General features: G+C 40.9%; 2 protein-coding genes across 4 annotated transcripts in view; both read right to left on the bottom strand.

Annotated features, from left to right (window-relative positions):
- The window catches only part of dclk1a (doublecortin-like kinase 1a), a 40803-nt gene extending 23867 nt beyond the window's left edge, over positions 1 to 16936 (bottom strand). The window contains exons 1-4 of one of the 3 annotated variants that reach the window (XM_068599844.1): positions 16747 to 16936; positions 15779 to 16174; positions 14677 to 15026; positions 1193 to 1304 (exon numbers count right to left, since the gene is read on the bottom strand). In XM_068599844.1, coding sequence (XP_068455945.1) covers positions 1193 to 1304; positions 14677 to 15026; positions 15779 to 16139 — 823 coding nt within the window. In that variant the 5' untranslated portion in view covers positions 16140 to 16174; positions 16747 to 16936. The remainder of the gene's footprint in view (positions 1 to 1192; positions 1305 to 14676; positions 15027 to 15778; positions 16175 to 16746) is intronic. The other 2 variants (XM_068599845.1, XM_068599843.1) reach the window with 2 other exon arrangements.
- A 4697-nt stretch (positions 16937 to 21633) lies between these two features.
- On the bottom strand, positions 21634 to 27206 carry ccdc169 (coiled-coil domain containing 169). Its single transcript, XM_068600497.1, has 8 exons — positions 27077 to 27206; positions 26910 to 26992; positions 26566 to 26676; positions 26018 to 26058; positions 23921 to 24019; positions 23322 to 23375; positions 22761 to 22837; positions 21634 to 21973 (listed from the first exon to the last, which is right to left on the bottom strand). Exons 1-8 carry the CDS (start codon positions 27151 to 27153, stop codon positions 21784 to 21786), a joined length of 732 nt encoding a protein of 243 aa, XP_068456598.1. The 5' UTR covers positions 27154 to 27206; the 3' UTR covers positions 21634 to 21783.
- Positions 27207 to 27687: the final 481 nt, after the last annotated feature.

The following is a 27687-nucleotide window of genomic DNA, read 5'->3' as shown; positions in this document are numbered from 1 at the left end:
CGGGATGAAGGGGAAACAAATGAATTGAACAAAAGCCAAAGCACACAAACTGATGGAGGAGACAGGAAGCAAGATGAGAGGGTGAGAATACAAATGAGCACTAAATGGCAGGAGTATTCAGACAGCGATGCAGACGGAGGCGGGGATAGACAGAGAAACAACGATGGGTGATGTGAGGACAGAACGTATCCTCAGCAGCCCTCGGTGGAGAGACAGGCAGGCAAGAGGAAGAGGAACAATGAGGTTAGACGATGGCTTGAGTGCAGCGGAGGATAAGAGAGGATAAGAGAGGAAAGACAACAGAGAGTGAATGCGTGATAAACTGGACAGCCAACACAGACCTCGGCCACCTGAACCAGGGGATTGTGTCTGTAGGGTAGACAAGGACTACCGACTGAAAAGATGTGATGGATGTGAATAAACGGAAAGACGGATAAAATAAATCAATTTCGAGCGCAAGGAAGAGCATAAAACATATAAATAAAGTGGAAAATAGTGCACATTGCTTTATGCATTTCATGTTTATTTAATTTACTGTGTTATAACTGGTACTTTGAAATGATCACGCTTTTGTCTTTAATAACTGAATATTTTTATTTAACCACCAACCAAAATAAGGGAAATACACATAGCAATGTGTAATATATTCCACTTCTTTGTTTGATTTGTTTTCATTTAGGCAATTAAAAATATTTAATATTTTGACTAACAAACAGGAAGTATCACATTTGGCCTTTATGTAGTTATATTACTTGCAACCACAGTCAAATAATGTATCACGAAAATATGGCGGCTGTAGCTCATGAGTCATGAGGAGAGTGGTCGTCCTGAAACCACAAGGTATGCGGTTCGATCCCTGGTCTCCCCATAGTTTGCATGTCAAAGTGTCCTTGAGCAAGACACTAAACTCCCAGTTGCTCCCTGGGTGCTTAGCAGCAGCCCACTGCTCCTGCTAAGAATGGGCTGAAGGCAGAATAACTATTTCATGTATGTAAAAAGTATGTAATATGACAAACAAAATGTAGTTTAAAAAGCCAATTATTTCATCAGAATGTAATTGCACTAAATGTGCAATCACTCAACTCCAGAAAACAGCACACACACACACACACACAAAACAACATTCAAGAAAACACAACTGGGGGCAGAACGAAATGGAAGTCGGATGTGAAATGTCAGCATGACCACCTACTAGTAGCCTCACCACTCTCATCCAACATCAAGTCGTCTTGGTAGCGGAACTTCTCCGGTCCACACGCTACAAAAACATCCTCATCGCCAAAGAAGTCTTGGAGACACGACACCTGCAAACAAAGACACACGGATGAGTTCAAACATTTCACATTTCAGAAGTCAATTGAGGACACTTGCTCATCTTCACTCGAATCATCATTCTACTTTTAGTCGCTGAATACCTTGAAGACACCTCAACTATTTATTTTGTTGAAGGAAAGAAGCGGTTCATGCAGCAATAATTTCCCAGCTGGTCTGTAGATATATAAATGGAAACTCTCTCATTAGACTTCTATCTTCTTTACTTCAAAGCTCCTGATACTCTGCAAAAGTATACACTGCACACTAGAAGACACTAACGCACTGCACTACACTGAGCATGCTCACAAAATTGACTTTCCCTCGACATGCACAGAGTCCGAGGCCACAGATGAAGAACACCAGGGGGAGTCTGTTTGTGCATACATGTTCTTGGGAGCATGCACGCCCATTGCATCTGTGTCCATGTCGCACATGTCCCTGAGCTCCAGCACAGTGTTGTTTCTGCAGTTAATCAGTCTTTCAGCGACTATAATGAGACCTTGCTGACTCACTAATTTGCTGATTCGCTGCAGCACGCGCACCGGACATCCAGAGCAAGCGAGCGGGGGGTCTGTACCCTGAGGACTAGCATCTTATGAATGGTAATGAGTAACAAAGAGAAGAAACTCAAAGGCAAGAGAGGGAGAGAGCATTTATGAGCTACAGAGAGGTTTAAAAAGTGGTACGAGAGAGAGGCTATGAGACATGGAAGAGTTTAAATATACCAGAAATTAGAGATTAATGTTGAATAAGTTGACTCACAGGGGGAAGACATGCTGTCTTAACGAGTCACTGTCATTCTTTGGAAGCTCCATATTGCAAAGCCAATACCAAATCTACAGTGATGTGCTGACAGACACTGCTCTAAAAACATTGGGTCACCAAATGCAACACAACATAAACTGGGTCATTAAAGAAAACAAGTTTTTTTTTTTAAAGGGTCTGCAGAACTTTAATTAATTTGTCTAATTATGTAACTTTATTCATAAATCTTCAAACTAAGCTCTTAACATTCTTCCCACACAAGACAGATGTTGTTATGTTGTAATCTATAAAGTCTCCCTAAATCAACAATGGCATGTTTTATGTGACAAATAGGCTTAAAACACGCTGCTCTTCATTGTTTTCTATTTGATTAAGTCAACAACTAATTCCATATCTGAGCTAAACTCTGCATGATTTTCTCAAACAACTTTAATTACACCCCGCAGGCAACCATCACATTTCAATCCCAAGCCATTAATATTCCAAATCATATTTTGCGATAGGCAACGGTAGTTAGAAAGGGATTTACAGGATGACAATATTTCATTCATCGGCTATGACAAATTTTCAACTAAAAACCTATTAGGAGCAATTACAATTTAGGCTGCATGCATGTCTAGCACTGCCTGGAGTTAATACATAAACAAAAAGCTACCTTTATTACATTTTCATGGCGATTAACATCCAAGAATCCATTTAGACTCCTAATAGCCACAGATCAACAGCCCAGAAGAAAGTCACAGCTGATCTAACAGTATCATCAACGAAATACCCAATAAACAGCAGAGGGGCTGTTCTCTCTGTGTGTGTGTGTGTGTGTGTGTGCGTGTGTGCGTGTGTGCGTGTGTGCGTTCATCCAACCACATATCACGTGAAAGCATACATTTCTGCACAGACACGTATGGGTGTGAAAGCGTTATTCTTCTAGTTTCATAATTGAGTGCATATTGCTTTTTTCTCCCTCATATCCCCTGACAGCGTGCTGGTGATTATTTGAGGGGTGAGTGGCTCCACTTCCCAGCATGGTGGCTGTGATACATATGCTGGGAAACATTTCCCCAGTGTGCCAGCACCGATGAGTAGCCATGGACACTTCTACCTCTAAATGTGCTGTTTACTGTAATTTGACATTGTTTTTTGTATATCAATGTCACATTGATAGCTGTTGCATCGTATCTGTTGTTTTTCACTGGGCACTGGACATTTTAACTTTAGCTGTTGGAAACTTGTGCAAACCCGGTTTTATGACACTTTTAAATGAGTTTCAAACAGTTTGGGAATTAATATCTAACATTTCTTTTGAAGGTTTTAAAATAGTTTAATCAAATCATTTGGATGATGATGCAATTTTATGAACGTGGAAGCACTGTTTTGACTTTTTGTATGTATGTTCACTCTTAGGCCCAGTCCTCTCTTGATCTCAATGCATATATAAATAAAGATATAGCTCAAAAGTAATGAAAATGTTTATTTTATTTATACAGTTCAGGCTAAGCTTGTGTTCTTTTGAAAGGCCCGTGGTTTCTATTCACAGCAGGATGTGTGTTTGCTGCTGTGAGTCAGTCTGACCACGTCCTCAGGCCACGGCTGCTGCTGCTGCTGCTGCTGGAGTCAACCAGGAGGAGGTTGCTGAAATGAGGTCTTTTGAAGCTGCTTACCACGCGATAGAAACTGTAGCGCACCAGACATGTCAGGTAAACAGAATAAGAACAGAATATTATCAGAATGGTGAGGACAGAAAGAGGAAAGTGACGGTAAATAGTGGCAACAGTGTCTTTGTGTAAGGCAGCCTCTGTAGGGCGCTTTTAAGATGAGGGTAAACTAATCTGGAGCAACGCACAAACAGATACTGTATATTGAGAAGGGTGTGAAAAGTATGGTTTCCATGGTGATAATGTCCCCCCCCCCATGGGGCAGGGCTGGTGCATGCCACTGACTGCACAATGGACATACTGTGATCCATCATTCATATTTCATCTACTATGTGCACGATACTCGACAGAACTGTGTCATTCACATAAATCCATACAAACACATGCTCATGTGGCTTATGGCCTGGTTTATATTGAAATGCGTGTGCAATATCTCCAGTTTAAAAAAGAAGATGTTAGGAGGAAGAAGAAGAAGAGTTCTCCTGAAATGCAGACAGACGGACCAATAAATGATGGTGAGGAGAGGGAGTAGAGGTGAAAAGAGGGGGAAATCATGAAAAAAATCCCCAGAGTTATAGAGGAAACAAACAGAGAGGGGATATATTCCTGACTGCAGCTCAGAGCCGTTGTCTGAGCCTGGTGACAAAACAAGCCGCTTTGATGTCTCTGGTGCTGCGTTCGCACAGAGAACCGGTGCGGTTACACAACATCCACCGATGATAAAACAAGGACAGGAAAAAACAAACAAAGAAACTGAGGAGAAAAGCGGGACTGAAATAGGATGAGAAAAGAGCAGAGCAGTGTGGAAAGTGGCAATTCCATAACTCTGCCTTGACCCCTCACATTTGTATTAAAATATATGAAATGAGCTCTAGGAAAACACATCCCACATTAAAAGGAACCACAATACTCCGAATTGTTTGGGTTGAGAGCAAAATAGAATCAAGACTGCAAGAGCAAGACAGAAATTTGAAGATTGTGTCATGTGCCCATCAAGCAACCCTCTTTCATTATCGTCCACTTCTACCATGACTGACGATGCTACACATAACAAAAGGGCAAAACGTATTTCTTTTTGGCTCGTTATCCTTTTATATATTGAGCTTTTACAACAGAGAGAGGTTTGTACACAAAGATATTACTTCATGACTAACAAAAGGCATCCTCTTCTAAATGTGACTATCATCTCCTCCTGAAAATTTGTTACACAACAAATGATTGTTCACTATGAAACTCATTCATGTTGTCACTACGCTACCTAGTGGAGAATCACTGAACATCTACTAAAGTGTCTGTTTCTCAATTTCCCTTGTTTGTTCTTCTTCTCTTGCTATGTTTCTTTGTGATTAAATGCATATACATATATAAATTACTTTTTTTGTTTTAAACTGATGTTCGGAAGATAATGGGCTGCACGTCATGTTATTAACACAACATTGTGCAAAGGTAGATTGCAAACTGAAGTAGACAATCACTGCCGCCACATGATGGCACTGTTAAACAACCGCACAGTGTTGAGAGAGTTACAGATCATTCCATACAACACACATTTAACTGCAGTACCACCAGAAAAGCATGGTGATGGACATGTTGTAATTGTGTAGACTCACGAGACACACTAACCATCTGGACTATAAATTGAGGGATCAAACAGAAAAAGAGAGAAAGGCGTAGACAGTTATATGCGACAACATCTGAGTGGCTCTTAGTTTGGTTTCTATCATGAGGGATGGCACTGGAGCTGCTATGCAGAGTGTTTGCTTGTGTGCGCACACACATACTGCATGATGAACACTATCTCATCTCACTTTTGATGAGAAGACAAACACATGGCCGTATGTCCATACACAACCCTAACTGTGATGTTGTCGTACACAGATTACTATTCAGCTACAGCTTCTGGGAATCAGCTGCTGGGAACAATGAGCAGTGACAACTCGGCTCTGCTCATTTAGATTGTCTATTTCTGTCTCCCTGTCAGATTATAGATCTAGTTGAGGGTTCATCTGTCAGCTCCTCGCATTTTAGTGGGATTTTCTGATAGCCACTGTGTGAGGGCTTATGTGTTTGTTTACTTCAATGTGTTAGTAAGTTACAGTGAATATGGAAACAATCAATCTATTAGTTGATCAACAAAAATGTAATCATCAACAATTGTATTAATTGCTCAAGTCACTTATCAAGAAATTATTTGAACTTTTTGGGGGTTCAGCTTCTCAAATGTGAGCATTCGCTCCTTTCTCTCTGTTAGAGTGAGTATATTTGGTATGGATTGTTGTTTGGATACATTTGAAGACATTTCCTGGTATTGGGAAAGTTTTTGCTATTTTCTGACATTCAATAGACTAAGCAACTCATCCATTAATCAATAAATTACATTCATTAGTAATGAAAAAAACATGAATTGCCGCCCTGGCTACAATATAGTGAAAAACAACAAGAGGTGATTTTAATGTAACAGCTTTTGCTTGTGTGTATTCTTTTCAAACGTGGTCTTTCTCTGGCAAGAAGCAGGCAATTCTCTGAGATTAAAACAAACACACGACGAGAGAAACAGAAAGAAAACAAAAGAGAAAAGGAGATTGGAGACTCAACCACTAATCTCCTGTGCCACAACACATTCACAGTGGTTACACAGAGGACGCGGTGAGGTCAACATTATCCTGCTCACAAAAAGACCACATTTCGGAGGGACGAGCTGTTTCTGCACTCTGTCAGGAGAGATAAGCTCAGTGGAGCTGTCCGTGGTGCTGAATCAACTGCAGCTGGCTGGTGGGGCGCTGCTCTGAAACACTAACCACGGAACGAGACACACAGATTGAAACAGCAAGACAGGCAGACTGACAGAATAACAGATGGCCGTATTGATACGAGATAAAGGGAGACAGAAGGAGAAAGGGAAAATAAAATGCCGCAAATATGCAGAGCATCTGAGGTGAAGGACTAAAAAGGTGCAAAGGAATGACGAAGCATTAATATGTACATACCACTATGTTCTGGCTATAGCACCACCAGTATTTCTGAATAGCATGCAGTATGTAGCCTCGGGGTGGGACTATAATCAATATAACTACATGGGTTTGACATTTATTTGCAAAGAACAGGGCATTTTTTGTTGAGAGAAAAGCTAAACATTACTGTCTTTAAATGTTTTAGCAGTGATTTGTTGTTTCAAACAGGTCACTATATCTACAATTAAAAGTCATCAAAGTAATGCAGGTTCACAGTATGCATATTGACTTATACTGTATTATTGTGATGATTGCATAAGTAAACTGAATGTCACATGTCCACTTTTGAGGAAAGAAATACACTGACATCCCTAAATGTCATCATTGACTGACATCATTCTCTCTCAAAATGAAATGGACAAAATGCTTTTCCGTCCTCTGGAAAACTGTAATTAATCACCTCTAAGGCATAAGGGACATACAGAGTAACAGGCAGGCAAAAAACACACTGACTGACAAGAGAATAGGTAGACAGAAATCAATCTGAAAGAGGCACGATGGAAGGATAAAACCATCTGCACCCCTGAGGGAGAATGTGCACGCTGTACGACCTCTCATTGCATCAATCAGCACACTGTGCAGAAGCTGCTGACAGGGAACCGGCAGAAAGGGACGGGAAACAAAAGAAGTCAGAAAAAAAGAGATAAAAAGAGAGCAGCCATAACATGAGGCTGAGTGTGCAGCGACCCAGTTGGCACTGGTGTTACTGTGTTCACCTCAAACCAGCACAGCAGACTGGCTGCTCTCTTGCGTAACAACTTATGCAACAGCTTCTGCTCTCCACAGGGTGAGAGTAAACTTTCTTTTGAAACTGGGTTTCTCTCAGAGTGTCTGAAGGGAGCCAATCATAAAAAAAAAAGGAATTGTGCAGCGCTGTTCCAATAAGGACATAAATCGGATGCAATTCCAGTCTCAACTTCCCTGCCTCTCCCAAGCCTCTTGCCTTTTGCCGCCAGTGTTTTTAGGGTCTCCTCATCTTACAGTAATCCCATCTCTCTTGTCGTGTCATGCTCTCTTGCTTTTATTCAACTCTCTCTCTCTCTCTCTCTCTCTCTCTCTCTCTCTCTCTCTCTCTCTCTCTCTCTCTCTCTCTCTCTCTTTCTCTCTCTCTCTCTTCTTTAACCTCATTCCTTCACTTGTTTCTTTCATTTCCTCCCCCTTATTGAGCTCTCTCCCCCCTTCAGTCTGTTGGCTTTAATCCATTTTCAAGGATGAGTGTGCATGAGCTTGTGTGTGGATACAGATATATTATGAGTGTGCTGTATTAAGGAGCTGAACTTGTAAGTTCACAGGTTACTAGAGCAAGCCTTGACAAAAGAAGACATAGATAATACTGAGTGAGGTGACAGCAGGAGGTGGGTGAGTGAGTGTCTTTGTTTCTTAGTTTAGTTAATTGACTTCAATACAACAATTAGGGCAGCGACATCCTGCTGATTAGTCTTTTTAATGTCTGGTTTTGTTTGATCAACCGTCCAAGACCTAAAGATTTAAAAACAATAAATATTCACATTTGACAGACAGGAAAGAGGGAATTCATTTGAAAAGGCAAATCACTTAAATGATGAACCAAATAGTTAAACATTTGCTGATTAATCTGATGGTTAATTAAGGGAAGGTGATTTAGACAAAACAAGCTCTATTAGCATACAAATCAAACGGTTTTCATTCTGCCGAACATTGACTGTACATTTGAAAACATGAAGTACAACACACTTACATGTTGAAAAATGCCATCATGCAGACTGAAGTCAGAAAACCAACCAAATTACATTAAAATACAATAAAAAAACATTGAAAAAACTAAGTTTACTGTAATAATTTGTTTGAGGTAGCTATTATATATTTTAGTGTAGTTGTAGAAGTTGCAGGGGGTTTCTATTGCTTTAAAATAGTGAAATACAATATTTCTACTTTGTACCGTATCAACATGGGACATTAGAGTACATCACATTTTTAAGGGAATGCAACATCTAAGGTATTTGTTGGCAAACAACTCTGCCTTCCAATTGTCTTGGAGGTAAATGTGTAATGCTGCACAATAGAATGTTTACAACTCTGTGCCTCCTTACCCGAGTCCCAGTCAGACAAAAGCTCTGAAAGTTTAGATAATAAGGTCCCGCTCTATAAACAACTAAAAGCACAAAGCTGGAACACCATCTTTCAAATGATTGAAAAAGATTGAAAAAGATTGGCTTGAGAGCGATTAGAGAACGAGTGAGTCAGGAAGTGCATGAGTCAGACAGTGTGTGTGATGAAGTTGTGGTTATGACGGTTCTCAACAGTCTGCCAGTGCTGGAAATGTCTGCCATCGATCCTAATTTGGCAGCAGGTCCTCTGACTACAGACAGCCCCCCAATCTGCTACAGTCGTCCTCTGCTGGTAAACAGAGACACACAAGCTAACTAACAGACTGAAACATGTCCTGTTTACACACATAAACATGGTAAGATGTCTTCAAGCCATATATTCTCAATGTAATTTACTGCAAATGTAATTTAGGTAGGTAATACACTGTAAACTAGGTGCATGACACACCTTCCCACACTTCACCCCTACACGCACACACCATGCTGCACTGAGAAGCTGTGACTCAGCAGATCAGCAGGAGCAGATGGACTTTGCTTCCCACAATCCTCCTCTGCATAAAAAAATGGCATCATCAACACACAATCCCCCAAAAAAAGATAAAGAAGCAGCTAAATTGAACATGAGCAAAATCCTTGCTCCTCACATGATACACAATGTTTTTAGGTGACGTTGCCATAGCACTCACAGTCCCTGCAGAGCTGGAAGCAGGCCAACACGGAGAAAGAGGGGTGGGGTTCAACAAAACCAGGATAGTTTAGTAGGAAAGTGTGAGACAAACTGAGAAAACTGAAAGGAGATGAAAAACAAAGGGTTGTGTTGTGGAAGGAAACACAGAGAGACAGAGAGGGGGGAAGGAAAGAGAGAAAGAGAGAGAGTAGGGAAGAGCGAAGGACGCCATATGTTGCAGCTCTAGGATTTGGGGGTGCATGCCGAGTGTGCTAATTAAATGAGAACTAAATAGCCGTAAAAACAATGGCATGTTGACAGCAAGGGAGAAACAGACCAGAGAAATGAATCACAGGAAGGTGAGAGAATGAAGTTCGGAGGAAGAAGTATGGACGGCTGATGAAGTGAGGAGAGAGAATCTGTGAACAGGAAGAAAGGTAAAGATTGCATAAGAGGAGAAATAATGATGCAGACGGAGAGCGAAGCAGAGACAGTAATGAGTGGAGTGAAAATAAAAATAAAATGGGAGCCTCAGAGAGAAGGAGGCTGCAGAGAAAAAACAGAAGATAAAATATATTAAACGCTCTTAAGCCTTGCCAACAAGGAGAACAGGCCAACAATGCAGTTTGAGAAGTGAGAGCTGCACTGCAGATAGTGAACAAGTGGTTCTTCCACACTCCACTCCTACATAAAGCCTCTATTTAACATGGACCATTTAATTAGTGTGAAAACATGCTCAAGTATTATAGGGGCCATATTTAACCAATGGGGCAGAACATATTGATTGCTTGTTACAAAATGACATCAAGTCTGAAGTAACCTGTTTACATCAGGAATGTTTCTTCAAGGACTGATCACATCAAGCAGAATGGCAAGTTGAACCATAAGCAACGGCAGAGAGCCCTTATGAGCATGAAGGAAACAAGCAGGTGAGACAACTTCATTTCATTTACACAATTTTTGGGTGTGTCAGTCCGAAATTGTTTAAATAATTTGATATGCCAAAAGGATATGTATCCATGCTCCTGTCAACATACTTTCCACATAAATAATATGCCCTCAAAAACACGCTACTACTGAGACTACGAGTTGCATTATATAAACAATAAGATGAACTGATTGCAGAGCATGAATCATTAAGACTAAAACATCAGTGTATCCCAGCATTAGCTCATTGAATTTAGACCATCCTGTCCCTTGTGGGTTCATAACTTTATGGAAGTAAACCTTTAGATGTGATTTCTAAATAAGAAACTGGGCAGATAAAAACCCAAAGAGTGCACAGACATCACTATAGTATCAACCAGGAAACCATTTTTGGCATTTGGATCAATTGAAAGTGTTGCGTAAGCCCTGTATTTTTGGCATGGCTGGTCAATTGGGGAATGGTACCCCTTCTATACTAAACCAGTGAGATACAAAGGAGCTCATTAATGATATACTCAAAAACAGAACGCAACCAACCTCACTAAGTGGCATCGCTTCATGCACTAGTTGATAATCACCTACAGTTAATAGCTAGTGATGCATGAGCAGAAATCTAGATGAGTCTGTTCAAAAGAGTGTGTGTCACTATCTATGCCTAAGTGTGCGTGAGCCTTGCGAGGCTCAAGGCCAGTAGCTGGGGTCCAACAATGTCTGCCTGTGTGCATGTCTGTTTGTTTGTGTAAACAGAGCTTACATGTATTAATAGGACAGCAATGTCCACGTTCTAAGCCACTTATGGGTCGTCTCTCTTCTTGCTTGCACCAATCCAGCTACACCATCACACCATGCTACTGTATGACATCACAGCAGGTCAGACGGTTCCTAAGCAACTAGATAAAATCATCATTAGAAACCGGCCAAGAGCCGGATGAAAAGAATGAGGTTGTGGTAACCTCAGAGGAAGAGTGACTGAGCAAAAAATATCTTCCATATACAGTGAGACCTGAGACAGGGGCAGAATCCACAGCAGGGGGAGGAACTTGATATACTCTTCATCACTTAGTCGGTCACATTACAGACAGAAACACGATATCCAAACCGACCACAGCGGCGTACGCTCAGGCAGAAGCGGGCAGAGTATACGGCGCACACCAGATGCTCACAGAGACTCGCAGCCTGTCAGATGTTGCCTCCGCTCTATCGCATCTCATTATCAGTTCTTCCTGAATATTGCCAGATAGCGTAGAATAAAAAATATCAAATTATTTTTTATAGCAAACATATGGTGCGTATACGCCTGGGATCTTTTAGTACTGAATGTGTTTGCAGCGATGATCAAGTGACGAAAGGTGGAATTGAATGCATGATAAGACTTGGAGTTTCATTTTGATAGATACGACATATAACTAAAATTCTGGATTTCATTTGGGCAAAGTTTTTGTAAGGCTGCTTTTCAAACACGTAATGAAAAAAAAGATGATTTTTTAGAAATATTGTTTTAATATCAAAATTAAAACCTAGTGATTTACAACAGCGTTGAAAATCCCCAGAGCAGATATGTGCACGTAAACACACACATACATGAAAAGGCATCGCAAGCAGTCAGACAGCAGCAACTGCAGCTGAAAACAGACTCTGCTGAACTCTTCGTCCAACTTCAAATACCACAAACATTATCCATTATTCATCTCAACACAGTTAAGCTGCAAAATACAAAAGCTACAAAATTGAAAAAGTTTTGAGAAAAAAAAGAATATCGTAACTTAAAAGAAATGATGTAAAAGAATCCACTTGTGCTCTTGTGTGCTGTTGCAATCCTTGAGAACGATTGGAGACGAAGAGAAAGAGAGGAAGAATATGGCTTTGGGGATGTGCGTAGCATCCTGCCTCACTGTCTCTGGCCTCATTACAGGGGTTAATGAAAGAGAGGAGCCTGAGCTCCGGCGCTCAGATGCTCTCTCTCCGGGCCCAACGGCTCTGCTGGGACTCAACGTAACTGGCAGTCAGGCCTAGAAACCTACTTCTGCCGTAGGCTCAATGACTGACACAGCTCAGCTGACTTCAGCTGCCTAGACACAAAAATACATGCACGCACACATGCATGCACCTGTGCACGCTCAGACACAACTACTCTACTACTAACCCTTAAAGTAACCATATCCTGGTGCAAAGTCAGGTAAAATTACTTTAAGCACATTCCCATTCAATATTCAAGTGGCATTAGCATGTAGTTTGATCACTTGACTGGCATTGGCTTTGACGTGTTAGTGTTAGGATTGTGTTCATTCATATGTATTGACATAGTTTGTGTAATTAAGGTTTATTGAGTTTTTATACTTAGCCGTATTCTCTCTCTCTCTCTCTCTCTCTCTCTCTCTCTCTCTCTCTCTCTCTCTCTCTCTCTCTCTCTTTCTGTGCAATGCTCAAGTACACATGGATTAACCACATTTCATAGGGTTTTTACATTTGCTACAAGCTTATCTTTATTGTTTTCTGAGACCTTTCACCTCTTCAGAAACAGAAGGCTGTTCAGGTCTTGTCCAGGATTTCCTCCTGAAACACACATGGGCGCCGCCATGTGCTCTAATCCATTTTATTAACTACTTCTGAGTCTCTCATTCTCCACTTTTCTGTTCTCTTGAAAAAATAATAAACACAACCCTCCCACGCATGCATACATACAAACAGATTAGAAGAAGTTGGTTCTGCACTCAGCCCGACCGAGCAAATTTGGCAGTGAGCGTGTTACCATGCCTACAGGCCAATCAATATTGTCTCTAAAAATAGCATCACCATAATAGTCTTACTTCTAATTGCTGACGGGTAAACTGGGTGAGAGCAACATTTATTGCGCAATCTGAAAGTTAATCGGAACCAAAGGTGACCAGTGTTAGCAGGTATTGTGCAAAATCGTTAGTTTAATCCCCAACAGCAGGTTTCTCAAGGAAAGCCTGATTCAGGGATTTTATTGGCTGGTGCTGGGACCAAACACAAGGTCAGGTCAGGAAATCTGGAGTGACTTCCTACTAGGTTAACAGTGGATTATCGAACTAACAGCATGGCTTCAGAGACAGGACGACACGCCAGTGCCAACACATGAAGATTCATCTTTTGAAGTGAGATAAATCCTAACATAGAACATTAAATGGCAATTAGGAATGAAAACTCCAAAGGACAAAGACCATATTCATGAGGATGAGTCACAAATTGGCCATTTAGGAGATGATTACCACTGTGCGACACAAAATGGCAGGACGCCCTTAACGTCGAACGCAATCTGTTTCAAAATAATGGTGTCATTCTGATGCTGCTGCCAGGGGGAAAGTAGTTCTGTAACGCTTCATTCAATACCTTGGAGGAGAGTGAGACAGAGACTGGAAGACACAGACAGACACAGAGACAGACAGACAGAAACGATGATGAGGCGGGGCGGCATGAGCGATGGGAAGGTGTTATGACGGGAAACAGGAAAAGACGAGAAAGCTAAAACATGTCACAAATATAACCAGAAATTCTTACATGCTTGCAGAGTCACTGACTTACGCTCTGTGCCTTCCCCTCTTTGACAAATACACACAAACATGGACGCCTGCCAGCACAGAGATGGTGTGTTTGGCTTCATTCAACTGCAGCAAAGGTCAAATTCAGTGCTATTTCCACGTTTATTGTATTGCTGTATGGAGAATACGTGGATGGGTTTATGCATCTGTGTGTACTGTACTGTTTAAAGCGCCTTCTTTTTATAGCGCCTTCCTCCGCAGCTGAAAGAGGGAGCTGAATAGGTGGGTGTACTATCAAGAGGGCCGTGACTCTAATTCGGAGGCAAAGCCCTGGCACACATTCGCTGTAGCGTAATTGACAACCCAGACTCTATTCTTGCTTTGCTTTCATCTTTATCTTCTCTCAAGCCTTTTCTGTGTCACTCTTTCTCGTCACAGTTTTGACTTATAGCAACATGAGTGTTTGGTCATAAAATATTTAGCCATGTTGGTCCTCCTATCAGCCTGTTGATCTGAATTCCCCCTTTCTTGCAACACCAATACGAAACCACCTCTTAATGAAAGAAGTGTGGCTGTGAGTCACTAGGGTTTTGAACCTTTCTATGCACATCAAACAATGTCAAAAACAGCCATACAAAAACTCACTCTTATCTCATTGTCCGGTCTATTTATATTTCCTGTGTGACTCTTTTAGTTCCCTCCTAGCTGATGATGAAGATGAAGATGATGATTGTTTGGCCAAAGATTTCTCACCAGTTTGCCCTCCAGCGTGTAGATCTTCTTCACCACCCCGGAGTCAAGCTTGATGGAATCCGTGATGTCGGTCAGGACTTGTTCATAGGAATGGGCCGTCTTTTTGTTCAGAAGGACCCTCACGGCTTTGCGGGGCTTCACTCCGCTCCGTACCACTGTCACAAGCTTCGGGCGTATGAAGTCCTTCATTTCGCGGCTTTCTGGGCCACCGGCCTTGGCGCTGCCCAGAGAGGGAGGCCCGCGGGAGGACGCAGCCGAGGCCTTGACATTCACAGACCAGTTGGGGTTCACGTTTTTTGTGTAATCCAACTTTTTGTAAGCTTCGATGGAGCTGCACACATAGCTGTCACCTGTGAGGGTTAAGAGGAGGAGGAGAAAGCAGGGAGGGGTTACTTAAAGAAACATGGGAGGAAACGAGATGAGCTTCAGAAATAACAAAAAGGAATGATAAAAAAAGCAAGGCGGCAGATATAAAGGCTGCAGTTACTTTGCTCTTTATAATATCACTTAATCAAGCCACAGCTCTATTATTCTGGTAGCGGGCAGCATAATACATTCATGAATGGATCGACTACTTAAAATATGCTGCCTGATTTCCTTTATACCACTCAAAGGCTAAATTCTGCTTGTAGTTTCCTACCAACTCAAGATAATGTTGACATTTTGTAGTTCTTCCCGTGTCACTTCTTAGAGAGTAAAACAGATCAGGAGAGAGATAATCTGGCCAAAACATATGTCTGCATCACCATATGGCCATGAAATGAGTGATAGGCCTATAATCTTTTACAATAATCTAAAGTGTGCTTAGCTAGTTTTGTAGAGCTGTACCAATAGCCGGATTTTAAACCTGTAAATCATCACTCACGTCACATTTTAGTGTTCATTATGCTATGTATATACAAGAGTAAGGTGAGTAGGGAAAGATCCCTTTGGTAGCAGACAGATGAGCCAGTTCTTTTAGAGGAAGAAATGCTGAGACACATTTTAGATTAGACTACTCTGCTGACAAATCCATGAGTCCAGGTGCATAAGAGGAACGCACACACCTTCAAATGTAATAGTAGTCCCGCAGGTGTGCTGCCATGCTGTTTGAAATACCCACCTTCTACCAGATGCTCAATACTGGTGATCTTCTTGCAGCCATCCAGGGTGTAGATGGTCCGGACGCCCTGCGGCAGGTTGACGTTATCGGACAGAGAGCGGGTCAGGTCCGCCAGCAGGGCGTCAAAGGTCCGGAACCGGTCTGTGGAGATGGCGTAAACTATCCCGTTGAAGTACCGGTCTCCGTTGCGGTAGAAACGGACCTTCTTGGCTCTCTTCTCCGTGGTCAGAGTCTTCAGGGTCCGGGTCCGGTACAGGCTGCAGTGGGCACTGTGCGTTGGACTCGGCACGCCGTTCATCTTCGCACTGGACCGGCCGTGTCGCTGACCTTTGTCCCGCTCGTCGAAATGCTCCATCTCCATCGTGTTGCCGAGGCTCACGAGTACGGCCGTACTGTCTTTGGGAGGACAAACAGGAGGATCAGACCGCGGTGAAAAGTTTTCCTCTCACGAACAAGTAAACAATAACAAGCGGGTACCGAAAGGGAAGAAACCAAGCGAGGAGAGGTTCGGGCGGCTGGTAAAGGAGCCAGCCGGTGTCCGTCGCTGGTGCACTGTCTGAAAATAACTCCCTAATGACAGATTAAGTGCTCTTAAGCCGAGCAGCGAACAGCATGCCTCATCATGACGACTCACACGGTCAGTCAGAGTGCGCCTGAGTTTTCCCGAGGCGCAGATGGATGTAAAGAGAGAGGCAGTCACGAATCAATAACAGCCTGTCAATTTTCCTTTTTTTTTTTTTAAATAAATATTCAGAGCGCGCAGTCGGAGGACCAGCAGCCGGGAGTATATATAAAAGTGCGACACCGAAATAATGATCACTTCAACGGGGATGGATAAGATATTTGACTTTTTCGTCTTGAGATCAAGACGCGTGAATCGTGAGAAGAAGTGTGTGTTTTCAGACAACAGATATTAAAGTATGAATCACTTTTACATCAGCTGACAATGAGCGCGTTGATAGGCTTACCTACGTGCGCAATTAGCGCTTCTGTGACGGTCACCTCCAGCGTGACTGGTGCTTTATTTCCCAGAGGATGGGATGAAAAGAGTTCAGTGAGCTGTTCGCAGACACTGATGCTGGTAACGTGTGGTCCTATACTGGCTGCGAAGACTCCCCTGTGCGTCCCTTTGTTGTCCGGTTGACGTGCCCACCACCAAACACCAGTATGTGTTTATGTTTGTGCGTGGAGAGCCAGAAGCAGAGGCTGGACTGGAAATGAGGTAGCAGCTGCTTCCCCTCCCATTCTCTGAGCACCCACCTCCTCTCTTCTCCTCCACGTCACTTTGTCGTGATTTCCATTCAGCGCCCCCACCTCTCATTAGACATTAGAATGCAGACCCACGCTTCCCACTCGTGCTGGGGATGCTGCTGGTCCTGCTGCCACCCCCAACCCCGAGGACACGCGTCGGCTGATCCTCCCTCTTTTATTATTTTTTATATTTCTTTTATATATTATTTTTTTTATTCTCATATCTTATTATTATTATTTTTTTATTTCATTTTACATAGATGTTAAGTGCATGTTTGTGAATTACCTTTCAAGACAAATTGAACCTATATTCTGGTGGAGGCTCAGACCAATCACATCTCATCAAAACCATGAGGCTTTAAGCACAAAGCAGCATTATGTTTAACCCACAACATTTGCGCGTGAGAAGTTATGTAAGATACTTACTACAATGTATACTAGGGTCTCAAGGCAGCCAAAACCTAAACGGGTTAATTCAAACTATGCTGAGCAGCTTTCAGAGTGATCCAAATGCAGTGTGACAAGAATGATTTTAACTCAATCCATTTATTCATTTTGTGTATAAAGTACTCAATATGGATTACATGCCTCAGAGGTTTCAACATACTAAATTGAGTTGAACAGGACGCCATACACGGATATGCAGAAAGGGGGATGAGGGCTGAGGAGGATGCCACTGCTTCAGTTTTTATAAGCTTGTTTCATTCCCTCTGAAATTTGTTTGAATGTGACGACAGGTAATGCTCTCAGAGCAATGGAAGTGATAAAGATCATTGACCTGCAGCAGTGATTCCCAAAGTATGGGCCGCGGCCACTGGTGGGCCGCGAAGGTACTGCAGGTGGGCCGCGAGAGGTCATTTACAATAAATAAATAAAACGTTTTTAATTTTGAAAAAAAATGGGGGGGCTTTTACTTTGAAGGCGATGTATTAAGGTTCTCGCGTGTACTTCCGCAGCCTCACTGGACGATTTGCTGACGTGAAAGCACGTATTGTCATGTAGTTTCTGTTCTCAGCTGCCGCGGGTCGCAGAGTCGCTCCCCTCACAAAGCTTCACAGGCGCTCAGTCTACCTTCCCGGCAGGCTCGCGCGGCAAGCTCATCGTTGGATTTAACATGAATCGCGCATGCGCAAATCCGCCGCTGATGCCTGTCAGCAGAGAAGCAGTGGTTTGTCCCTAACAGGGACCCTTACTACTGAACATTACCAGTAAAAGAAAAAAAAAACTGATTGATAAACTATGTATGCAGGGCTCTTAAGTGTCACTAATTGAGCGTAACAGTCACTCATTTCGACCTTGAATCACGCCCTTCCGCCACACATCGTATTCTTCACGCCGAAAAAAAACTCCAGGCTATTTAATGTGCCGCAGCGCGCAAACATGACTTAGTCGCGCTGCCCTCACTACGAGCCCCCCCGCCCCACCCACCCCCTCTCCCGTGAGAAGCCACTCATCAGCCAATCAAAGAAAGAAATGGGCTACAGCCAATCAGAAAAAGATATCTTTTGTATCCGGGTAAGATGTAATGACAGGCGGGACTGGAGCCGTCCGGCGGCGCGTATTTGTCGTCGTCATGGTGCGTCCCCATGACGACGGAGGGAGGGAATAGTTGCATCAGCCAATCAGCGAATCAAACTGCTGCCGGTCACCCGGAAGGAGCGCTGATAGCGGCTTCATTCAGGCTGTTGTGGGACTACGGATACTACTATGAACCCAGACACCATGGAGTTTATGTTCACACGTTTTGTGACTTCCACAACAAGTTTAGAGCAGACACTTGTAGATATTGAGCAGGGAAGTAAGGAGTTTGATGGCATTTTCATCAAAAGGTGCTTTGTTTTTTATTTTGTCTTTGTCGGCTCCTGAAGCTGTTCTCCCATCCCCAATTAAATATTAAAAAACAAACTCAAAGTTGGATAGTAGTCTCACTCTTTCCTGTTCTAAGACCTGGTCAAAACATTAGTGTTGCAAATTTCTGTATTTTACTTAAAATGATTGATAATTGATAAGATACCAAACACACATCTTTTTCTCAGTTTAAGTATTATTTGAACAATTCTAGCGTTAGTTATGTGAAACATTAATTGATGAAGCACAAACAATTTGAACAAACAGATTAATAAAACAATAAGGCTCTCGCTCGAAACGGCTGTTCTTGTCCGCCTGTCGTTATTGAACAAAAGGCACCGCCAAACAAAACAACGTCAAATAAGGCGCGGTTTGGGTGGGCCCCAGAAGATTTTCAGATTTTAAATTGGGCCTCGGCATTCTTGAGTTTGGGAACCACTGACCTACAGCATTGATCTGTGCCAGTAGTGATGAAAGTTGCAGCCCTGGTCTCTGAAAATATTGTTCTTATCATTAAAGAGGTTTAACAGATGGAAGACATTGCTTTATGTGTCAAACACAGCTGACGCTCACTTTCTTTGTATTTCATGTAATGTCAGCGGCATTAGTTTGACGCTTGTTTTAGAAGGCCACAAATTCATATCCAGTTCAACTAATCCAGAACACATGAATATAACTGATACAGTATGTAATTTCATCTTTTATGACTGCTTCCGTGCGCAGACTTTCTGTTTTACTACACACACATGAATGCATTAGAACATTGACATTGACAGAAAGAATAAATAAACTTGTCACAAATAAAGAGCTGATCGGTGTTCCTGTCTAAATGAATCCTCGGGAAACAGAGCACACATATGAAGAATGCCTCTATACTTATACGACCACGGTCTCATTTCTATTCTTAATACATAATAATTTGCAAGTTGTTTCAGAGACACAAGAAAAGCACGATTTAGCAAATCTCTGTTATGCATTCATAATAAGTGAATGAAAATTTTAAAAAAAAAGTGATGTGGACAGATGGACTGATGATGTATTGTGTCTCATCTGGAATAATTCCAAAATTGAAATCTGTCTTAATTTCACAGCGCAAGAAAGAAATGTAAAAACGCACCCACCCAGACTCTCCACAGATGCTACTGTACAAAGATACTCTGCTCCCATTAATCACTGCATCTTTATGCTACATAACAATGTGTCACTTTAACACATCACACAGGTTTTAAGATAGAGTCAAACTCAAGGCAATTCACGTGCATATTTAGCTGGCGCGTATATACACGATTGCACACTGGCAAATGTATCTCTTATACACACATTGCACGTAGGCCGACACTAAATTATTGCCAGCATAATCGTGGTGAGTAGCTCGAGAGCATGGGTTGAGTTGATGTGTTTTGACAGATACTGTAGTGATTTGTCACCGTGTTTCACCTGTCAGCTGGAGGCATCTCGGTGGTTACTCTGTGGCAGTGTGATTCATGGGCCGGATCCAGTAAGTTGTACAAGCTTGTGCATGAAACAGAGAGAAAAGGAGGAGAGTGGAGAGAAAGAGGTAGAGAGCCATGCGCTGCAAATGTGCTCCCTCTTACAGAGGGCAACATGGACCAGCCATCTTTAAATGAAATCATTAATCTAAGACAAATAACCTGTCACTGAATAAATTGCACACCGAGTCAGCCAACTCTATCAGAAATATGAGAAGACCTGTAAAAAAAAGTATACCCAAAAACAGAAATAACACGGTGCGGTTCCAATGACAGTTAAGTCACTATCAGCAAATAAAAACAAATGTCTCTTTGGGCTGGACATTTGAGTGTTAGGATTTGAGTTGGTGATGCCATCAGGTGATACTTCTTAAAGTTGGTTTATTGAATAAAGATAAAGATACATTTGTGAATGTGTGTGATCATAGATTATACAAAATAGCACGTCCAATTGTAGAACTTCAATCATCATCATTTATAAAAGGTCTGTGTTATGTCTATACACATCCTTACCACAACCTGATGTTCACTTTAGGAAAGACTTGACAGGCTTTCAAACTCAAAGTTGACACTAGAAATATCAAATGTATTTTTATTCATGTACAGACATTTTCTCCTCAGCAAGTTGAAGGTGGTTGAGCATTTAGTGTCATGCTTTTGTTGACATCAGGGCTTGATCTTTGATCCTTGATCCTTGTCACTACAACACACTGCCGTGCCGGTGTGGGCCTATTCTGAGTAGGTCATGCATAATTCACCGAGGTCACAATCCATAAAGCAGTTAATATAATGTCATTGCACTTCAAGACAAATTAATAAACAATACAATGTAGTATTGCTGTATTAGCCAATGAGATGTCTTTGGTATAAGATATTATTTCAGTTCAGTTTTAAGCCTGGCAAGCCTCCACACTTCTTCACAAAAACAAATGAAAACGGCTTCTGGCAATTTTTCTTTTCAACTTGCCGCTCATATGGACGGTTTTCCTCCACCTCCATTTGTAAAGGCGGTCAGTGGGTGGGACGGGGGTGACTGGTTGCTCTGTGGATGAACTACATTGTGAGAGAGTGGATGTGGTGTTGCTTACGTAATACAAGTCGTAGGAGGTGTTTTTATAAAAAATGATGTAGTGACGCAATACATTTTGTCTTGGCAGGCTTCTGGAACGTTAGGAGATGACCGCGCTGCCCTCAGACTGTAATATTACTCCTACATACTCTTTTTGCCGAAATAAAGAAAAATGTAAGGAAATAATAATGCCAGACTTAAAAATGTAACATTTTATACTCCGGTATTTGCCATCGATTGAAAATGAACACTGAATAAAACAACTCTGACAGCAGCGCATGGCTAGATAACCTTCCCCGAAACCAAGTCAGATAACCTCTTCTTTAAAAAAAGACACCAGGTTTGGGTTAAGGATTGTGCTTAAGGTAGTACTTTAGTGTGGGTAATCTGCTTTCTCTTTGCAAATTGTATTCTTCTTTTCTCTCTGCTGGTGCTCCACCACCTCCTCCTTCTTTCACACACACTCCTCCTCCATCTTCTTCTCTCTCTTTTCCTTTCAAAGAGTCAGCCTCTGCCTTCCTTCTGGTCTGCCTCCCTCTAAGCGATTAAAAAATGTAGTTAGTTAAGCAGAACAATGTAACAGATACAACATGTTTTCTATTATTGTGCTTAAGAGAGATGTAATAACACACTATTTCAACAATAGTATTAAAACATCTTAGAATGTATGAATGTATTACATCTGAGCTCTTTTGTCAAGCATGATTGCTTTATTATCTACAAATTATTGCACTAACTGCAAAATCAAGTCGGATTGCAAAGCATTTTTCACAGATACAAGGATAATATTTACTCATAGTACAGAATATCGTGTAGAGATCATAGTTGAAGAGTCAAGAATGTCTAGAATCTGATTTTAGTTTGTCTTCTGCATCAAATGTTAAAATATTGGTTTCCTGTGTTATGTAACTGTCTCCTTTCATTTATAGGGCATACTACAATTTTGGTTCAAAGCTATAAAAACATTTTTGCTCTATACTTTTGCTTTTTTGAGTTTGGTCATTTTAGTTCCTTGTTTATTGTCTGAGTTACTGTAACTCTGTGCATAGTTTATTGTGATCTGCCAATGGACTGCAGATTAATATTAGCTCTCTTGGAACTCTAAGACTACAATAAATGAAATGTCAGTATTTATTTGGTATATAGTATTGTACACAGTTCCTATAAATACATTTAAAAGTAGAAATTAAATAAAAAGCTGGTATCAAATTAACATATTCTGAGAAAACAAACAATTGTAACCCATGTGAACGCCCTGATGTTCTTTTAGACTTTTAGACCCTTCATATTATTGAATCCATCACTTTGAAGTGGTTTCACTGACCTCCTCTGTTTGCTCTCTGGTGCCCTCTGTGGCTGGGTGGAGTACTGTCTTCTTTGGGCTTCAAGGGTGGAGGACAGCTGAGTCAGAGGACAATTCATGAGTAATGGCATGTGCACTCCAGACAAATATTGTTTTTCGATGTAAGCAGATGCATTTGTGTGTTTGTTTTTACAGCAGGAATGAGCTATCACATGCTGTCACAAGATGTGTTGCTAAAATATTGAGGGAGAAAAGAAGTTTCCCTGCAGCTATGTTTGCTTCAGCCCTACAGGAAGCAGTTTCATTGCAGCATGAGAAAGAAAGTCCTTGACTCACTTCATTGATTGAACAGACACTTACCTGTTATATAAAAAAGAGAGCAGCACTGGAGGACGAATAAGAAACATAACTAGGCCTGAAACAGAAAAGCTAAAGCACAGCAGTCTGCACAGAATTATCCTTCGGTAAAAAACCTTGACAGCTATTCTTCAGTGGGCCATATATTTAATTAGCAGCCACAAAGTTTGGTTTGAGAGCGACTTGCTCGCATTACTTTTGACATGGATGAAAGAGAATGCTTACCTTAGCAATTTCTGAAAGATATGCCCGCCTCTCATCATTGGTTTTATGAAATGCCTGATATTGGAAAGAAACAGAGGGCCTTATTGTCACATCACGCCATTTATGGACAACAGTTGTTCTAACTGTCAGTAATAATCTGTCCGCTCAGAGAGCAGTGCTTGTTAAGCGTCTGCTGCCTGTGTGTATTATTTCAGGAGGTCTTCAGTGTTAATGAGCAACAGATTAGAACATGGATTACTGGCTGAACATGCTGCTTGTTAAACTTTTATTTAACTAATATCTTTCTGTTTGTCAAGCAGAACAATAAACAAAGAACAGAGGCGCCAAACTAAGAGCATACCAGCCAGCTGTAGCGGGACAAAGGTTAGTGTTTGATTTGGCATCAATGGTTGTTAAAAAGAAAGAATGCAAAACATTTCAGCCAAATCATTTTCAATCCTTTGCTAATGATGGTGATTTGTTACTGAAATATGTAATACCTGAATAAAATTTAAGCTGCTTGTCTGAGAAATAATAAAACTTGACCAGCTGACATTATGACCTTCAACCATACTGAACACAAAATCTCTCTAATGTTGAGATCCAGTGGAGGTCCACACCTTTCCCTCCTGTTCGATTCGTCTATGACAGTCCATCAGCTGACTCTGGAGGTCAGACTTCTCCTCCGTCAGAAGCTTCAGACGATGTCTCAGTGGCTCCTGTGGCAAAGTGTTTCCATTCATCAGCAGCAATCATAACAGAGAAGTATAAAAGGTGTCGCACTGCTGATGTCTAATTACAAATCAATACAGTGAAATGGTAATATCTACGAGGATTAGAGAATAATTGATGCAGAAAAAATAAGCACAAAATGGATTAGGCATTGTTTTAATCACCAAATAAACACATAAGCTATAGAGCTGAGACATTGTAAGGCTAGAAGAGATTTTTGGTACAGTGTAAAGCAAGTTTGGAACAATATACAGCTGTTGTCAGCTTTAATGAACTGTTACCGTCAGGGGTGGAAGATTTCAAAACATTTATGGTATCCATTATTAATTGTGATCCTTGTCCGTTCTCTTGCACACTAAGCAGGCTCCTAATTGAAAGACAATGGTCCATCAACTAGACTAAACCAGCATGAAGAGCAATATTTTCCATTGCTGGGACAAAGCTCGGCCGCTGTCTCGTCTCCAGTTGGTCTTTTTTATGCAGAAAAAAAACCTTACAGGAAACAACTCTAGATATTACTGTAGTACTTAGTATTTAAGTTTATGTCTTATCTGTTTTGTATATTTATTAATTGTGTATGTATATTCAATATCATTATGTCTATGTTTTAATGTTTTATTTCTAGTTTCAACATCATTTTCCAAATTGGCATCTCTAACCTGCGAGTTGCTCTTCAAGTAAAAGTATTAATACCACGATGAAAATACTAAAGTTCCTGCATTAAAAAACAAGATCTACAATAGTTAATTAAAGCTTCATTAGCAAAGTTTTAGTGTTGATTCTATTGCTTGTCAGTGTTTTACTATCGAATATGATGTTCTGGGATTAAAATCACTGCTGTCACTGTGTATGTTACATTGTTTTGCTAATTTTAACTCCTTTATACTGTTTGGTTGTATAATTTACTGCAATGAATCATATTCTGAAAGATCATCCACTGTTTGTAATGTGTAATTGTAATTAGTTTAAGAATTAGGAGAATTTTCCAAACCCAACATTTAAAAAACACTTTTTACTCTACAGGAAGTGTTTGAAGAATTGTAATCTGAAAAGTAGTAATTAAAGTAGTAATTAAATCTATCAGACAAATAGAGGGAATACATTATCATTAAATAAATAATGTTGTATATGTTGTGATTGTTATAATGCATGATGGATGGTTCAGCTGTGATGCAGCAATTAATGAAATGCTCAAGCTTTTTTCTTACTGTAGACACTGTAACATGCCATTGTGATGCTTGCTTTAACACAACACTGTTGTCCTAACATTTACTCACATGGATTAAAAATAATCCATATACTCAGTTAAATTTACTGCCAGTATAAATTTATCTACAGATCTTCAGTCCACAGTGTGAGAATACAATAATGAGCATCTGTTAGTTCTGCCTAAAAGCACACAAATCCGTATTCAGACTGTATGGTGTAACCTTTTACTGTGTGTTGTGCATTCATAAAAAGTGTTAAAGCATTGTAATTAGTATGCATTCCTCTCCCATAGTTTGTAATCCTGTGATTACATTGCCATAATTAAACTGGGGTTGATTCAGTTTGCATTAGCGGGAGGATGGAGAGCAGCTGGCGTTAAGTTTGTCCTTCCTGCCTTCACCCTCTTCTGTGTCTCTGGCTCTCTCTGCTGGTCATATGCTTCTATCTTCAACACTTTTCTTCCTTTCTGGAGGTCGTCTGTTTGTTAACTCTCATTCTACCGACATATTAAACAGACTACCGACAAGGATGCCGACAAGAATAAACTACTGAAAGAAACGCATATTTAAATATATATATATATATATATATATATATATATATATATATATATATATATATATATATATATATATATATATATATATATATATATATATATATAGCACCTATGAGATATAACAAAAAAAAGTATACATTTGAGGGTTTGCACTTGGCAAATAAACTCTGATAACACCAATACAACACCACAGATATGGAAAAATGTTGGCACTCACTACTGGCATGTCATCATATGTTCGGATGGAGGCCAGTCGATCTGTGAAAAACAAGAGTGTGTGTGTGAGCATTGTTTGGGTAGCTTTAAAACACATACTTGCAACCCGTGTCACCCCGTCGGACCCCAATTGGGGTCTGTACCTCTTTTCCTTGTGTTCAAGTAGTCGTATGAACCCCAAATGAGCTATAATACTTGTGTTATTTTCTATCATTTTTTTTCAGATTTTTTTCTGTTATTTATTTTTATTTTAGTAATTTTTTGATAACATATTTTATAACAAACAGCAATATTAAGAGCAAGATTTGCCAAAAATCCCTTTTTGAGCGGTCCCCGCATTTTTTTAAACTCCATGGTTCAGGGCCTGAGAAAATTGACGTCGCATCACGTGACGCTTCAGAAGAAAGGACATCTCATGTCTCTTAAAACATATTGACACAATGACACTGCTCTTGGTGTCGAGAAAGTAAAGGTATTTTAGCTGGATTTTATGTAATCAAATAAATACCTTACACATATAAATCCCTCGGCAGCGGCCCGTGAACTCACCCATGGGGTGTCCTCGTAGGTCCTCCAGTCTCTCATGAATGAGTGACATCTGTCTGTCCAACTGTCCGTTTAGCTCAATCTGTGTCTCATACCTTGTCTTCCACTCGTTTTCTGTGACAAAGTAAAGCAGAGAAAAGTGTCACACCGTCACATTTGGGACAGAACACATTACAGGGCTGCTGATAGAAACCAGTGGATTGTTGGGCGACATCTTGCCAGTGTGGGTGAACGTGATATATAGAGAGCGAGAGAGAGAGAGAGAGAGAGAGAGAGAGGGGGGGGGGGGGGGGGGGGGGGGGGGGGGAGAGAGAGAGAGAGAGAGAGAGCAATTAAAGGTTACTAACCTTCCCCGTCAACACTGTGCAGCCTTTCTTGTAGTTCACACATGGTAATCTGCAGATCTGACACGGACTCCTCAAGCATGTCTCTGTGTTCAAGAAACAAGATTAAACATTTAATCTCCTTCATAACTTTAGTAACATTAATATACATTTACCTCAAAACAACTTACTTCATGTCTCTCTCTTGCGCAAGTTCCGCTTGCAGGTGCGCCACATCGCATTTGCTGTAGTCGCTATCTCCGCTCATGTTTATGAAAAACTTACGTCAGCCCAAGAAAGTTTGTGACTCGCAGTTTCCATGGAAACCACCATTTCCGGTTAGTTCATGTCGGCTCGGAAAATAATGGCGCAGATCAATAAAAAACGGTTTATTGTAATAGTAGGCTAGGAGTACATATCCAAATAAATAACTAGTAATTGACATATTCGTCACTTGTTTTATTCAAACATTTGTATGAAGCTCATGTCGTACTTAATTAGGCATAACATGTACTTGCCCTGCATACTCTTAATTAAACAGTTAACATGAATGACCAAACGCTATACATGTATGTTGATATATAGTATCTTATTTAAACTGGATATGTGTTTATTTTTGTCTATCTGTTGGAACACCTTTTGAGAAATATTCAATATAAAAATGAATCTCTGCTCATCATGGTTAAAATGTGCAGTTTATATATGCATGTTACATCATGTGTGTGCTTTGCTTAACATTATTATTGCACTTTCATACAGATCATACAGGTACTTGTACACTTTACAAAACCTACAGAATGTG

Source organism: Clinocottus analis, unplaced genomic scaffold (genome assembly GCF_023055335.1).
Source record: "Clinocottus analis isolate CAN_PGR_092001 unplaced genomic scaffold, fCliAna1.0.p SCAF_5, whole genome shotgun sequence".
In the NCBI taxonomy this organism is placed as follows: Eukaryota; Metazoa; Chordata; class Actinopteri; order Perciformes; family Cottidae; genus Clinocottus; species Clinocottus analis.
Note: the sequence above shows the minus strand (reverse complement) of the source record. Positions and strands in the feature narration are given on the sequence as shown.

Bases quoted from the DNA above. Each gene is read 5' to 3' on its own strand.
- ccdc169 (XM_068600497.1), bottom strand. From the start codon at position 27,153: ATGAGCGGAGATAGCGACTACAGCAAATGCGATGTGGCGCACCTGCAA. The intron at 22,838-23,321 runs GTAAGCATTCTC...CCTCTGACTCAG, and splicing joins ATCTTTCAGAAATTGCTAAG to CTGTCCTCCACCCTTGAAGC. The intron at 21,974-22,760 runs GTCAGTGAAACC...TTAATCGCTTAG, and splicing joins CCAGAGAGCAAACAGAGGAG to AGGGAGGCAGACCAGAAGGA.